We start from the raw sequence: 16,808 nt of genomic DNA, 5'->3' as shown, positions 1-16,808 counted from the left end.
AATTCAATTTCATGATTACCTATTATATACGTATTTAAGAGACACAAGATCAGTTCTCCTGGCAAAAGTTATACCTTGAGATTTAGCAACATTCAGTGGTAACCAATTATTCTCTGGCCATTTAACTAATATATCCGTTCTCCTGCAACATTCTTGATCTTGGATCATATGTAAGGAAATATATATATATATATATATATATATATATATATATATATATATATAAAACCTTCAGAAGAGTAGTCACACTTCTTTTTTTATTTACTTCACCTTTGTTCAGTAATACAGCATAAGTATCTATCGTTTCACATTATGTAACCACGATAAATTTGCAAGGTGCAGGACTCTAATTTTAAAGCAGCAAGTGGCGGATCTAATAGTTTTGATTAAAATAAGAAATAAGGACAGAAGTGGATCCCATTCCCGACTCCATATAGAAAAAAAAAACATACCTATCTCTCATCGCTTTTGGTCTATAGGAATAAAATGTTAACACCAACCAATTCCTAAATATATCTCTTTCGACCTGAATACAGAGATAACAAACAGCTGCTTCATTGAATCAAAATCAATTAACTACTATATAAATATATTACCTCATTTCGTCTATAACCTTTAGAGTCATGGTACTAAGTGGTCCACATTTTTGTTTGTAACTATCGCTTGAAATATGATGATTGTTGGCGCCATCTAATGCACAAGATTAGTAATAAACACAGGTGGGAGGTACAAAAACGTTAGCTTTTACTATGATGCAAGCCTCAGAATAGAAGCACAAATCAAATAAATCAAAATAAAAAGCAGGGATGCACATATGTGCACCTATGGACTGAAGAGTATAAGTACTCAATATTGAACGGAACTAAACCAATGGCGTGCAAAATAGGGGTCTTGAACAATACAGCATGGAAAAATAAGCATTTATCATTCAATGCATCGATATAATAATAATAATAATAATAATAATAATAATAATAATAATAATAATAATAATAATAATAATAATAATAATAATAATAATAATAATAATAATAATAATAATAATAATACCTACAAACAGTTGATTTGAAGTGTGAAGGGATATAGCTTAACTCATTTAATATTAAGTAAAAACGTTGATTAGAATAAAACTATCAAGTAATTCACTATTATACTTATTTATTTATTTTAAACGTGTCAGTGCATTAGTCAATCAGGGAAATAATTCATTTAAATTGTGCTAGACATAGCAGCAATATAGAAATACAAGACGTTTGACATTTCTAACTGTCATTCGCGTTCCTTATCTGTATTTCTTTATTTCTTTTCTTTCTTTTTTTGTATTTCGTCTGAACTTTCTCATTTCATTTTTTTCAGATCAACATAAGTAAACATTTAAATATGAAGCATAACAGCATACGTATTACCTCTGAGAGGTTATTTATTCAGTATTGGAAATTTTGAAAATTATTCCTGCCCTATTGTGCAATAAAATCGAATTGTTTGACATTATTGCTATGTTAAATCGGTTATTTCATTAAGGTGTGCAAACAGTGTGATTGCATTTTACTCTAGAAAGGATTTATCATGTGGTTCTGACCTTATCACTTTCTTGAAGCAATGCAAACTTTCTTGTCTTGCTGATAAAAAGGCAGACATTTAATTCAATTAAAATAGTAAATGAAATAACACATTAACTGCACTTAATCTGGCATAAAGCCGTAGATTTCTTTCTAATTTGGATATATATATATATATATATATATATATATATATATATATATATATATATATATATATAATTAAATATATTTTAATGTATAACATAATTATGAAAGTGGTATACTAAATAAATAATTAAAAAAAATACTGCACGATAATTTGACGCTTTCATTTTCTCATATCGTGACAAGTAACCATTTTTTGTACTTTTGTCTGTAGTTTTGTCAATATAATATATTCAGCTATTCATTACTAAAGCTTCATTAAAGCTTTTGTACAATATATATAATTATTAAATTTTCCTACACTACGCCCTTGAAGAGACATGCTGAAGGTCTTAGTTAATGTACTTCTTATGCATATTTTAAATTGATTATAATTTTTTGCTCATTAAGAAAGTACAACAAATTGAAACAATCAGATTGTAGCCTATACAGAACTAAACATTGCAAAAGAATCTCAAATCGATATATATATATATAATCACTTTTAAAAATGAGTTACTTTTGCAGTTAAGGATAAATATTTTTTTTATGATGCATGTTTTCTTTCAGAAAATCCTTTTACAAACACAGTGTTTTAAAGTCATTACTGATACGCATGAAATACTCAACTTTTCCGTATCATTCCAGAAATATTCTAACCAAAAACTTTAGCTATTATTATTATTATTATTATTATTATTATTATTATTATTATTATTATTATTATTATTATTATTATTATTATTATTATTATTATTATTATTATGTGGAACTAATAGCATTCTACTAAGTTTTTTTTTTCACTTTGATGCATTGCCTGTGAGTTACCGGTAGCTGCTGCTGTTGAAGTTAGCGTTGCTTCACAGTTTAAGGTGGAATCTTATGCGCTCGAATTGCAACATTATTCAAATAGGAATCACACCAATGAAACCAATGAATTATATGTGTCAAGGCATACGCACTAGCTACTGGACAAGTGAGGAAGGCCACCTGTAAGTTAGCTGTATACTCCACCTCTACCAGAAACTTAGGACAACACACGCTAAAGCACTTAGCACTCTTCTTCACAAATAATCATGCTAAGCACCCTACTTCATAATAAACAAAGCCACACTTATATACTAAATCTAAATACCAGTAAGTATAAATAAAGTAGAAGATGATTTTTCTTTGTTTTTAACAATAAAGAAAATGGTTCCCGATTAAACTAAATGCATATCTATCTATCTACTTATCTATCTATCTATCTATATATATATATATATATATATATATATATATATATATGAATCGCCCCTTAATGGCAATAACTAAGTGGCAGTAAAGAAAATTTAAGTCATTTAAGTGAACCATAAATATTTAAGTGTAAGTGGAACAAATATGTATATTTTTCACTATTAAAGAGGAATATTGAGAAAGTATGCAGCCCTTCAAACGCTGCCGCCCATGTCTCATAAATAAGTACCGGCCTAATAATCTAATAATAATAATAATAAATTAATAATAATAATATAACTGTGTTTTCACTATTCAATGTAATACATTACTTTTAATCAGAATTTAAAATGTAGCATTTAGTTTCAGATACTCTAAATATTTGCACAATAGAATGTACAAATGCTGAATTATATGTATGTACTCTATGCATTTAAACACTGGTTATCTTGTGATATAGTTTTCCTTTTTTTGGTGGGAGGGGCGTGCAAAAAAGTAATGGTACTCATTATGAAAGCGATGATACATCAATTTCCACATTTTCAACTTATCCTCATTTTCTTAAAATTATTTACGTCTAGAATTTGAATAGCTGGGAGCTTTGCCCCTAGACCACCACGTTTGCTCGACATACGCATCTAGTATCCTGCCGGAAATGTCTAAACATGAATAGAATATGACGTATATAAATAAGATCAAAAAGATTTTTCAGTTTCCCATGAAACCACTCTAAAATTGGATTTTTTTCTATTTGGAGTAATTTTGTTAAATACCCATTTATAAAATGGTCAAGCATATTTCGTTGTAACGATATCATCGAAAATTTGAGAGAGTCAAAGTATATATATATATATATATATATATATATATATATATATATATATATATATATATAAATTTTAAAATTATATTTTATTTTAATTAGCTTTCATAGACCACTTCCTGTACGTTTACAATATACTTACCTTTCTTAACCATTACAGAATAAAGCAAATATCCCCTATTAAATCGCGAAAAATAAAACCGATTTCGGGCAAAAATAACACCGATTTCATTGATAAAATTTTAAGAAACTTTACATCCTTAATTATAGCCCATAAAGACCAATTTAAATAGCATGTTGAATTTCTGCATCCCTTCTTTAGACCTCCTAAAAATTAAAAAAAAACAATCATTTTTAACAATTTTGCTGTGGATTAGTCCCGGAAAGCTACAATCATGTCAAATTTCAACTAGCCGGAAGTACCTGTTATGTTATGCCAGTTCATATAGTTTTGTATATAAGTAACATTAAATCACGCAATGTTAATACATGCTTATACAGAATATGGAACTCACAATCTACAATATTAAGAAAAATGCAGCATGCATTGCATGAAATAAAAAACAAAGTAAAAACTTCAAGAAAAGATGCCAGTACTATGTCACAGCCAAAGAAAAAAAAAGCATTGGTCATTACTATTGTTACCGTAATTATGCAGTACTTATTTATTTGGCAACATTCAGTCAAAAACTACAACATTCCATTCCATTAGAATGATTAAAAATAAATAAATAAATAAATAAATAAATAAATAAATAATAATAATAATAATAATAATAATAATAATAATAATAATAATAATAATAATAATAATAATGATAATAATAATAATAATAATAATAATAAAAAGAAGAAGAAGAAGAAGAAGAAGAAGAAGAAAGAAAAGCAGTAGAATAAAGTTAACCAGATATTCAAATATACCACCCTGATATGGCACGTGACCAACTCCCAAGGGGTATCCTGATTGCAAAACAAGTACGCTAACCACAAGCTCTTATCGATATATGTACCGATCCAGTGGCTGGACATCTTGAATGAGGTTCCTTTAATAATATTTATCAATATTTATCAATCATATCATATATATATATTCAATTCAATTTGGTTTTGCAGGCTGTGCATATTTAAAATTACTTTAATAAATAAATATACAGTTTTGCACTTCATGTAAGTGAAAGTTCACTATTGCAAATTTCAAACGACTGGAAACTTTCGCTTCTTAAATTTAGGTTTTAGTTTAACTACAGTAATGTTCTAACAAATTGTTGTTTTGAAGTCAAAATGTGTTTTCTGAATTATATATATGTAAACATTTGCATAAAGAAATTCGATCAGTTATTTTCTTTCAACCTATGTGTAAAAACTTCTACATCTTCACAAAAGAAATCATACAGATTTAAATTCTTAAAAAAAATAATTGAGAAGGCGTTGCTGAACAATAAGAATACGAAACAACAACAAAACGAGAAAGAGTTATAAGGTAGCGAGGGAGTCCCGAAACTGGTACCTGATGCATCTTGAATATTAATGTGAATCTTTGATCATAATAAACTTGGCATCTATTTAGCGTATGGCAACTTGAACCAATTTTGAATCATTAGACTAGGCAAGAAAAAAAAAAAACGTTCTGTGAAAAAGAAAAGCTTTCCTCCCTTTCGAGTAGTTTTCATTAGCACCAAAGTCCTTTGTTGTGAGGGGAGTGTACTTGGCAATGGAACTTTCTCACTCGAGTATTTCCGGACATCCAATGCACCGTTCGGATTCTGATTTTGCGCCAACGTGACCGCAACCAAGACATCTTAGCCCCTCCCCCCTTCTCTCTTCGCCTTCATCACGATGTCTACTTTCCTCTTTGCCGTAATACGCAATATCGATTTCTAGTGACACCTAACGGTAAATCGTAGAACTCTTTGTATCAGGAGTGAATGTTGTTACCTTCAGGATACATTCCCATTGGCTTTCGTGATGCAGGCTCGTGCAGTGATTGGGCAAAAATCACTTCGTGCTTCTTGCTCCGCAACTGCCGATTCGAAAAGAGAAAAAAAGAGTTACTTAAAAAAAAACAAGTGGAGGGAGCAAAGAAAAAGAGATTAAAACTACGCCAGCATTCTCTTCAGGTGGGATGAGGTGGAGAGTCGCAGGGGGGCATTGTAACAGGTATTTGGAGAACTAGTCCAATGAGAACAGTTGGTTGTGTCTGTAGCTAGGGATCAGAGCTGGGGATTTAGTTGGCTTGTTGGTTGATTTGTGCGCGCGCGCGAAAAGAGAAGTACGTCGAAAAGTCTGTGATAAAGTGTTCGTAGAAGTGAATAGTGCGGTGTGAAGAAAACACTAGGAGTTTCTCATGTCTAGTGCTAGTAGTGTGGTGTGTTTACCACCACGGATTGAACCCGTAGACTGCGGGGGAGTACCTACAAAAATGACATCTGAGATAGCCTACTTTCAAGATGTAAGTATTAATGTTCTTTTTTAAAACCTGGAAGTGTGTTGTGTTTGAAACAGTGTGACAGAGATGTGCAGAGATGAAAATTGGTCTTGATTTACAAATAAAAGAAAAAATGCAATGGAAAAGTGTGCTTCTTTTAAAAAAAAAAAATAAGGAAAATCAATATTGTGGAGTGCATCAGGCAATTGTAAGATACGTCGTTACAGTTTCAATCATGGTTTGATATAGACTGAGATGTACCATTTATATATTTTCCAAATATTAAGTGCATATATAACGTGACAAACTCATATACGCGAGTTACATGCGCAAGATATTTGCCTATTCTACCAACGGTGTGATTAGTATTTATTTGTGCGTTTCTCGAAATGGAAATATTGTTCTATTTTCAGAAACGATACACAGATTCAACAGTAGAAGAGTAAATGCAGTAGAAGAAATACATCTCACCGGTGCTTTTTTTTTATCTTTTTCGTCTACTTCGAATCCTTGAGTATCAGGAAATATGCAGCAAGGTGCAATATACCCTGTGGGTGACAAATTGAAGGTCGAAGTAACACGTCTTATTTTTAAATGTCACAATTCAAAGCATTTAAGTACATGCACAACTGTTTGCAGACACAATCATTAAACAAAATGACTCTTTCCTTCTGTTTGTGAAACAACCATTAAAGTTGGTGCTCATACTCCTTTCCTCATATCCTGATCCCAGCGAAGCATTGTTTTCCTGGTCCTGGGATTATTCTGAATTTATTACATGACGATGAATGCTAAGTTTGGTCATCAGTCGTGTAGTTACTCCTTTACCTGATCCTTCCGTTATTACAACTTATCCTATTGTTTTCTTACCTAAAAAGCGCACCTACTTATAACGAGCTGGTTTGCACTATGATTTATTTATTTTCTTTTGTCTAGGAAATTTTATAAAAATTCTAAGCATTACTTAGAAGTTAGGAATATATATATATATATATATATATATATATATATATATATATATATATATATATATATATATCGTATCCAATAGTGCAAATCTGCGTTCTATAAACCTTTCAAATGCTCTTGAGGATGAACACCACCATTTAATCATGATTCGAATAAACTAAAAATATAATATGGTGTACAAGTTGAATTTTGAGCCACTAATATCTGACTAATAAAAGCGAACTCAAACATTCACCGATATTCCTAAAATTCTGAGATCTACCTGTGGTCCTTTTGAAACCTAATAAGTGCTTTCCTGATTAATTAATATCAATAATTCACTTATTTACGGATAAATTTGAATCTTGTCAATCTTGCATTACCCACTGACAAAACTACCGTTAGCTCATTAATTTTCATCAGTTCGGAAAGTGTTAGGTTCTTCGGCTTGAGGGACATTGCATACAGCAGCGCTGGAACCGGCTTTGTCCACTCCCACTGTTGGCGAATCGGGAACTGACATTGTGCTCTGAGCTTTTCCGCGTGGTTTAACATATTCGCTATCGCGAATTCACTTGTTAGCAAAATATAATTAGTTAATTTAGAACAAAAACAAATTAACCTAAAACTTGAAAACAGAAGTCAGTTACGCATAATAATCCAGTTCAGGGCAAGGCCACACAACGTTGAAAATAGTGTAAACTACATTTAATATATTCGCGAATACATAAACTGCAGTAAAACATCACAATTTTACAACAATTGTATTAATATAAATATGCTTCTTTTAAAACCAATTTATTTAATTGACGTTCGTTCCCATTAAAATTGGCATTAAAAATGGTAACTATAGTGCTACATCTTTCAATATATTTGTTGTATTTTGTAGGTTGAAACGTGAGATACCCAATTTTTGTATTGCATAGGTCTTTACTGTGAAAGCGGTACTAAGTTACAACACTTTTGCGTATAAATGTGTGGAAATGTTCATACATTGAAATTCAAAATTAAAACAGACAACATAAATGTGCTGTTAAAAATACAACAATAATCTACAAGTATTTTCCTCTTTCTTTAATTTAGTCGCGATATGTGTAGCAATTGTTAAATTGAGTAAAATCGAGAATAGGTATAACCATTTTATGACATTATGGAACAGCAGCGGTGAGCGATTTGTTTATCTTGTTCTTCTTTCTATTATTTAACGTTTCCCTCTCTCTGATTCATCCTTCCGAGAAAGCATGATGAAATTCACAGAGTAATCGCTGAGCGTACAGACAGGATGCAATTTATTTTTCTCCTTTCAAAATGTGGATTATTACTCCGGAACTGAATGAAAGACAAATAGCAGTTGAATTGATATAAGGGCAAGATGTTCCGCATTGCGTAAGATCTTCATGACTAAACGCTTGGATATGGGTAGAAATGAACTTCGAGATATATTCCATATTCACGGCAGTTTATGATGTTACACTCTTAGGAAGTTAGTGTCAACTGAAAAAAGAAAATCAACGAAATTACTAGAAATCATTGGCAAAAGTAACACATTTTCCGTTTATTTACAACTTATCACAAGTGTGATACCACTAGCAGTGGTTCATTGTAATTTTACTGCAAAGCTTTATTGTGGATAGTTTGACTTCGTCGTGGAATCTAAAAAAAAAAACTGTTTACAGTGTGCGAGAAAAGCGTCTGTAAAGCTCAATTTGTTCTAGGGCATGTAACATGTACATGCGTTTTGAACAAAATAAACAGACGGACAACGCATTGATGTTGGAGTAAATCCGTATGATTTATATCAATTGCGCTGGTCTTGTGTAGCTAAAACAATATTACATATTTTAGATTATGTGAGATAGAATATCAGGTGCCTTAGTGAGCAACATGTTCACAAAATTATCCCGAGATGTAGAGTTCTTATATCAGGAAAACTGTAAAATAAAAAAAAAATCGTTTTCATAAGTATATAACAGTTCAATTCTTCATTAAAAAAAAAAAAAAACATGTATCATTTACCGTGATTTAAATTGGTATTCAGCGCAAAATACTTTATATCCTTCAAATATAGTTCATGTTCTCTCGAATGGTGTTAATAGTAATAGTAAGTCTCATTAGTTACGCTAGATTTGTGTGCTGACTTACGAAGTGATATATCATATTAAGGTGATACTACTAAATGTGGAAAATCTGCAATGATAATGTAGATATTCTCAATTGTCTTTTTTTTTTGCTTGTGTAAAATATTAATGTGGGATATTATTAAATTGAAACAAAAGTTAATGCTCTAATCATGTGCGACCGTATTTAGTTAGAAAAAATAAAATTTGATAGTGTCAAGAACTTATACAATGTGGAACTTCGCAATAGTAAAACCATACGGACACTAAATACACGAATTATATAATCGCGTTGTAGAAAATGATCAATACCAGGGGGCTTTAAGGAGTCATAGTCTGTATATCCGGTAGAAGGACATTTTTGGGAAGACCAGAAAGAAAATAAGAATTATATGGAAAGCATATTCTTAGGAGTTGGAATAATAATTCGGATTAGATTTGAGTGGCACGTTCTAGCCCACACTAGGATATTTTCTTATTTCTGTCCCAGTGAAACTCCTGGCTCTTTAGATCGTAAAGTTCGTACCACAAACAAAATCAAGCTAACAAACAAACAAAAAAGAATCCAGAAAATAAACTTATACCATGCAATTGTATTATTATCAGAGAAGCAACATTTTACTCTCAAATGAAATTTTCAGCGCTCAGTGAATTATGTCGTATTGTAGGATACGCGTATTTATAATGAAATAACATCTTGCATATGTAACTTCCATCGTAGCTAAACTGTTTACCTCGTGCGATACTATTGTTGCGGAAGATCCGAGATAGATTCTTGATGTCAGCGCTTGTGCTTCGGATTATGCCTTGAATTGTTAAGTCGATAGACTATATTCTATATTTGAGTACACCAAACTTTATTTAAAGGTGTAACAATACATGAATAGTTCGTAAACGAAATATGTGAAGAAATAATTCATTTTTTTTCTGGCGATGTGATTTTAGTAAATGTTCTCGAACGATCAGCCAGGTGAAGGTATTGACAACCAGCAGTGTCTGCATTCGAAACGTCGGATGTCACTATCTTCACCTGGCTAACAGCACGAGAACATTTTTTTTATTTTTTTATTTTTGAAAGAACTATTTTTTAAAAGAATAAACGGAATTGCGTTTTATTATTTTTATTATTTTGCGAAGTTGCGTGTTTAAAATGTGGACTACATGTATTGAAATAGTTCATAAAAATAGTAGCTGAAGAAAGAGTTGAACGGTATTTACAAAATGTTTCTCCAGCAACATAGTTTCAAAAAGTACAGAAAAGTATACATATAACAGGTTCAGTTTTCTTTCTTAAATATATAAACACACGAAGTAGAAATAGAGAACTCTGGGTATCGTTGTGTAGCTGAATGGTAAGCATAAGTGTCTTTGGTGTCCGTCATTTCTGGTTTGATTCCCGATGGGAAGAGGATTTGTTTCCAATTTTGACACAGCATCGTAAAATAAAAATAATTCTTGCAGTACTAGGATGTGATGAAAGCTTATGTCCTGTTAATACTATGCTCTCTGAGTAAATAGTTGTTTCATCAGCTTATTTTGCATTTTCATTTTAGCTATAACGTTATGAAATTATGTAAGGAAAAAAAAAGAAAAAAAAAGACAGTGTGAAAGTCTAAATACATATCCTTCATAAGACTTTCAAACTATGGAAATCACAATGTGGTAGAATGATAAGAGCAGAGGTGGTACTTATCCTTCGGACACTAAATCCATTAAAAAAAAAAAAAAAAAAAGTTTCCTTCCGCTTTTGCTAGACAGTCCGACGGAGAGACTGAGTTTTTCTATAACGTTTCTTGTACTTGTGCGTAGATTAGTGTGGAAGTCAATAAAATCACCTCGATACGGAATGAAGTTCATAGAGGTGAATTGTTTCGGTTGCACATTGGACTCGGACAGATTTTTTTTTTTTTTAAGTGAATTTGATTGTTGTTGCAACTTCAAGTCTGCGAAATATATTCTATCCAGTACAACAAAATGTATTCAATCACGTTAGCAAAGAGTAATGATATGCCTGATGGAATGATGCTGACTTGGAATAAACTATACCTCGAGAATACATTGTAAATATGTTCCTTCACCACAAGTTCGTATAGTATGGTATCAAATCCTCTTCATCATGGCTATTTATCTTGGAATCATTAGTACATGTTGCATTCTGCTTGATTATCCTCTGGATATATGCATATTCCAGGAATACGTGGACAAGTGTGCTTCCATTCGGCTACTAAATAACGTACAATGATATCGTAATTTCAAAGTTTCAAAAGGAAATAAGCTCTGCCTAAATGATTCATTTTCAACTGTCGACTCAGGTTTCGCATGCATTTTCTTGTACTCAGAAATTAAACTCTTCCTTTATTGCCTTTGCTTTAACTTGTCTCTTCGGTATGCTAAGAAAATAAAACAGAAAAAAAAAGAAAAAATATATATATACACATAATCGACAATAGAGTGTCTAGCGTCTCTGTATGTACATCGTGGAGGTCCGCAACTCTCGAGTTCCGTTTAGGCGGCTTACCCTAATTCCAGCTATTCAAAGTTATACACTATAGTACAATTCCGCTATTGTACCTTCAAAATAAGTCAAATCATATTTCTCGGACATGTGTTTGTACCAGTATATTTTACAGCCTATAGCCATTTGAGGCTGTAGCATTTAATCAACTTGAGCGTATAAAATTAGAACTAAAGTTAAATCGCTAACAAAAATTTGACAATAAAAATAATTATAATGGATAAAAGAAAGTAATTCACAGTGTAAGAACTTAGAGTATGGTGTAACAGATTAATCATCTTTAAGTAGGAACTTTCTTCTTCTTCTTCTTCTTCTTCTTCTTCTTCTTATTATTATTATTATTATTATTATTATTATTATCATTATTATTATTATTATTATTATTATTATTATTATTATTATTATTATTATTATTATTATTATTATTATTATTATTATTATTTCTTTATTCACTTTTAGCGACTAACGGAATGAAACAAGTCTAGAAGAATGAAGACCGCCTATGCGTTTTTTAAATAAACAATATTGGCGCTTCATTATTTTTATTTAAACTCAAAATCAACTCAGCTCACTTTTTTTCATTGAGAACGTCCATTTCAGCAGTGAGGCTATATCAGACATGGTCTTACTAATTAACGTGGAAACCGAACCACATGAGCTGCCACTGGTAATCGAACCAGGGTCTCACACGCCAGCGGCACGTACTTAGCGTAACCACTTAGCCACGAATGAACTCAATGAAAAAGTGCGTTTTTAGCCGTCCGTTATATTCATATGTCTAATAGACACACTATCCAATAGTGGGAAATTGAATTTTAATTTTAAATTTTATTTATTTATTTATTTATCTATTTATTATATTCTCAGTTTATTTTTTCATAAACTCAATGATATAATTCAATTATTAAAAACAATCAAATAATTTCTCAAAATTTTCTTCTAACGATTAATATAGTGTTAAAATGTTGGTGTGTTTTCCTTCACTTTTGAGGAAAAAAAAAATATAAAAATGATTGGTAGTTAATTTATGGTAATGACCGATTTTTTTTTTTAATCGCAGTTGAACGAAGATGTTAATGCAGCGGAACCCTTATTTTTTTCTTTTTCTTAAAAAAAAATACGGAATGTGATGATTCATCCTCAAGAGCTGATACCTACCAATTTTTCTTGTTCCATCCAGTCTTTCCTTTGAATGTATCTGTTCGTTCTCCCGCCATACACTTCACACTCAATGTATTTAAAAAAAATGTCGTATTGTTTCCAAAATTTGCTGATTCTATTCACTTTATAGGGGGAGTGCTAATAATTCAAATGTTTCTCGTGTTACGAAAGCTAATTGCTATAAACTTAGAAAGGTGTTCAGCCGTGGCTGATGGTGTGGTCCTGTAATGCTATTCCGTCCGATGCGATATAGTCCGCTGTGGAAATGCCTTTGCTGTGAGGGTAGATTTTGCATTAAGATTTGCATTCTCCATCTGTACTGGATTCTACCATCGGTCGTTATTTTCGGAGCCCACGTTAAAAAATTAAGTCCAGCTCTTCATAATCTAGGTATTGTGGAAAGACGCGAAGCATGAAAACTAGCTATATTAAACAGCTAATTAAGTAAACAATCGGGAACACGATAATGTTGAAGTAATGATAAATATAGAGGGCTTTCGCTCGCCAAATTGTCTATCGGCATCCCGTATGTTTTCGGTGATTATTCCTCAATGACATGTCTTTTAGGGACCTGCCATCCCTTACGACACTCAGCGCGAGCTCTCGAGACACGTTGTCAGATTTGGTTAAGAATGGCTCAGGCATATCTTAGGAATATTCGGACAAACGAACGCCTAAGCGATGTTTCGCTTGAATTATATATATCCGAAATGATCAAAATTGGACTTGGATCCCTTGTGCATCGAACGATCTAATTCATGAAAGGATCTCCGCCCTCGTATATTGTTAATTACTTAATATAATAATCTACATTTTCCTCGCTGAATTAGTGGCTAGTACAAGAGGTCACTGGTTCAATTTCCAGTGGGCGAACGCAGTATGATAGCCTTACCCCAGTTTAAAATGCAGGTTTTCTTCTCCATAATTAGGAAACGACGTAAATACACATCAGTAGGCAATCATTTATGTCTTGCTAAATGCCTAATCGCATTTTCCTATACGTCTACATTTTTTTTATGTGGGTTTTGTCTTTCAAACTACATTTTATGTTTTTTTGTTTATTATTTCTTTCTTATCACTCCTTTACACACAGCCATGTAACTGTTGTACAACAGAAACAACTAACAATATATATATATATATATATATATATATATATATGAATGGATCGAGACATATGCAAGAATAAAACTAATAAAATCACTAAATTTGCCTAGTGAACCTGACAAAGAATTCAGAACCGACCGCGGGATTCGAATATTACACGTTCATACCGCGAAGCGAGAATTCCAGCCGTTCATTTGTACGCAGTCGGTAATTTAATATTATATTTTCGAATGACGATAGGAGAGAATGACTGCTGATCTATAAAATCGAATTCAATATTTCAACAGATTTATACGTTTCGTCAGTCCTACTTAGCGAAAGGCTATTTTATGATGTAGGTGCGTTTCTGCGTCTGTTGTTATGATGTGCGGATACGTTTATGATGTGCCGTTCAGCGTATTTGAACAAAATTTTAAACATAATGTTTTCTTAAGATTGTCCAGCATTTTCTAAAAGTGTTTTAATACTTGCCAAAATTACAGATTTATCGAAAACAGCTCTGGCTTTTTTCTTTCTTTTCTTTTATATACTAGCACAGCGTACCGTTCTAGTATGAATGTGAATCACCTTCCCGCTTCTCACTATGTCTGTGGAAGTCCATTTACAGGAAAATAAAAGACAGGAAGACTCTCAAAGGGAGTGAATTGCTATAGACACACTTATAAATGTAGTATTAAAAAAAAATATTATGTTGGGGTGAGTTTGTTTCAAACTTGGATAAGTTATAGATTATACCGAATGCAAATATACTTTTTTCTTATAATTTCATATCCGAGTACTCTAAATTTTCGGGTCCACAAGCCTTTGAAGTTGCTAGCTTGCAATAAGTTTTGTCATTCAGATTACAACAAAGCGCCTGAAATGTTCGTCAACCCACCATACGTAGCGCCACTACTGGTTGCCTTTTGCAAGGGCCAAACCTTTTGCAAGGGCCCAACCTTAACATCCTAGAAGCAATATTATAGTAATAGGGCCAAAACGACGCCTAAAATGTTGAGTTGAATAAACAAAGACTTTTTTTTTTTTGAAAATTTGAGTCAGAATTGGCAAATTTACAAATAGAAAAGAAAGAAAAAATGGAGTCGACCAGCGAAAACGGCACGTTTCTAGAGCTTTTGGCTTCCGAGATGTCATTGTCGAAAGGAATTGGTCACACACATGTAAACCTTCTTGATCACAAACCTAGCATTTTAATATATAGATTTCACATATTATTTTTTTATCACTATATAATATATAAAACTGTTTCTGAGAAAAAGGATAGTTTACTATTTTAGATAAGTTTTCTTTTAACGATTTCCTTAGAAATTACTCATGGAAATGAAATTCAACATTTCAGTTTAAGTCCCACGATGGTGCCCCTTAGTCTAAAAGAGACTGATTAAGGCAGTCGAATGAAGATAGAAGAATTGGTGAAATGAGAAGGCAGGGTGAAACATGAATACCACGAAGAAACCCAAGAACACAATGTTATCCACCATAAACTTATTTGACCGGGAATCGAATCAGGATCTCCACGAACCAGAGGTAACCGCTAAACTACTAAGCCATAATGCCCCCTTCCCCTCGAAGCGTCTTAGAGGATTGTTGGGAGAAAATAAAACACTTTTAGATATTATTGAGAAGAAGAAGCGAAACTGGTTGGCACGTTGGTTAAGAAGGAATTGCATCATAAGGGACGTGCTAGATGATATATTGAGAGGAAAGAGAGGGAGAGACCGAAGGAGGCTACACTTGATAAACGATATCAAAACAGAAAAAAAAAAATCTTACAGGAAGACGAAGAGGTTAGCTGAAAAACGTGAAGCATGGAAGTTTCTTACTTGGAGCAAGTGACGTCACAATAATTGTAGAATACATACGACGACGATGATGATGACATTGATAAGTTTGTATTTCATTGAAAACTTTACAACGTGACGTGATATTTTTTTAATGAAAAATACGGAAGGGGTGGCTGGTTTACTGTTAGCGGCAAGTGTTTTTCTTTCTTTTCTTTCTTTTTTTCAACAATTTCGCAGAGAGAGCGGTAAACGAATATAATTGCAAGAAACGGACGAAAAAAAAAACAGTCAAAACTCACGCGACTTTATACATAAGAACGAAAATGTTCTCTTAAAATTTTAAAAGTACGGTACCTTCTTTTCTTAAAAAAAAAGAAAACGAAAAGAACATACGCTCTTGTTAGACTTTTGTTTCAAGTGCATTTTATTTCATTTATGCTATTTTTTCTTTTTTTTTTAAATAAAAGTGTTACTCGTAAAGTTTAGTAACATTCAGCTTAGTTATCCGTTTTCAACAAACAAATGTGGCAGGTATTTTGCTGAAACCGGTGGTGCCACAATAGTTTCAGCAAAATACCCGAACTGTTATTAGGCGATTTAACAACAACAACAACAACAACAACAACTACTACTACTACTACTACTACTACTACTACTACTACTACTAATAATAATAATAATAATAATAATAATAATAATAATAATAATAATAATAATAATCACCATCATCATCTATTTGGAAGTACAAATTACGCGGTAGGAGTTTCAGCAAAACCTTAACCTTAAAAGTGCATTGCTAAATGTGTATGGTTTCGTAATATATGCACCAACACACATAAAGTGAAGGAAAATATTAAGCTTTCCTGTTATGGGAAAATATCATTCTTCATTTATTAGAATATATGTATGTATATGCCTTAAATCACATCATATAATTTGTCTTCTTATGTCTTAAATTATCGTTTAATACATCTATTTGTTACATATATTCTCTTCTAAAGAATAGGCCCCTATTTGATTAAGTGTAC

General features: G+C 32.0%; 1 protein-coding gene across 1 annotated transcript in view; it reads left to right on the top strand.

Annotated features, from left to right (window-relative positions):
* The first annotated feature begins 5,846 nt into the window (after positions 1 to 5,846).
* Positions 5,847 to 16,808, top strand: part of LOC145688149 (uncharacterized) — a 36,525-nt gene continuing 25,563 nt past the window's right edge. Inside the window, exon 1 of the mRNA XM_081761963.1 lies at positions 5,847 to 6,172. Coding sequence (XP_081618089.1) covers positions 6,068 to 6,172 — 105 coding nt within the window. The 5' untranslated portion in view covers positions 5,847 to 6,067. The remainder of the gene's footprint in view (positions 6,173 to 16,808) is intronic.

This window comes from Thermobia domestica, chromosome 6 (assembly GCF_964235325.1).
Source record: "Thermobia domestica chromosome 6, izTheDome1.hap1.1, whole genome shotgun sequence".
NCBI lineage: Eukaryota > Metazoa > Arthropoda > Insecta > Zygentoma > Lepismatidae > Thermobia > Thermobia domestica.
The sequence above is the reverse complement of the archived record's forward strand: the minus strand, read 5'-3'. Positions and strand labels throughout refer to the sequence as shown.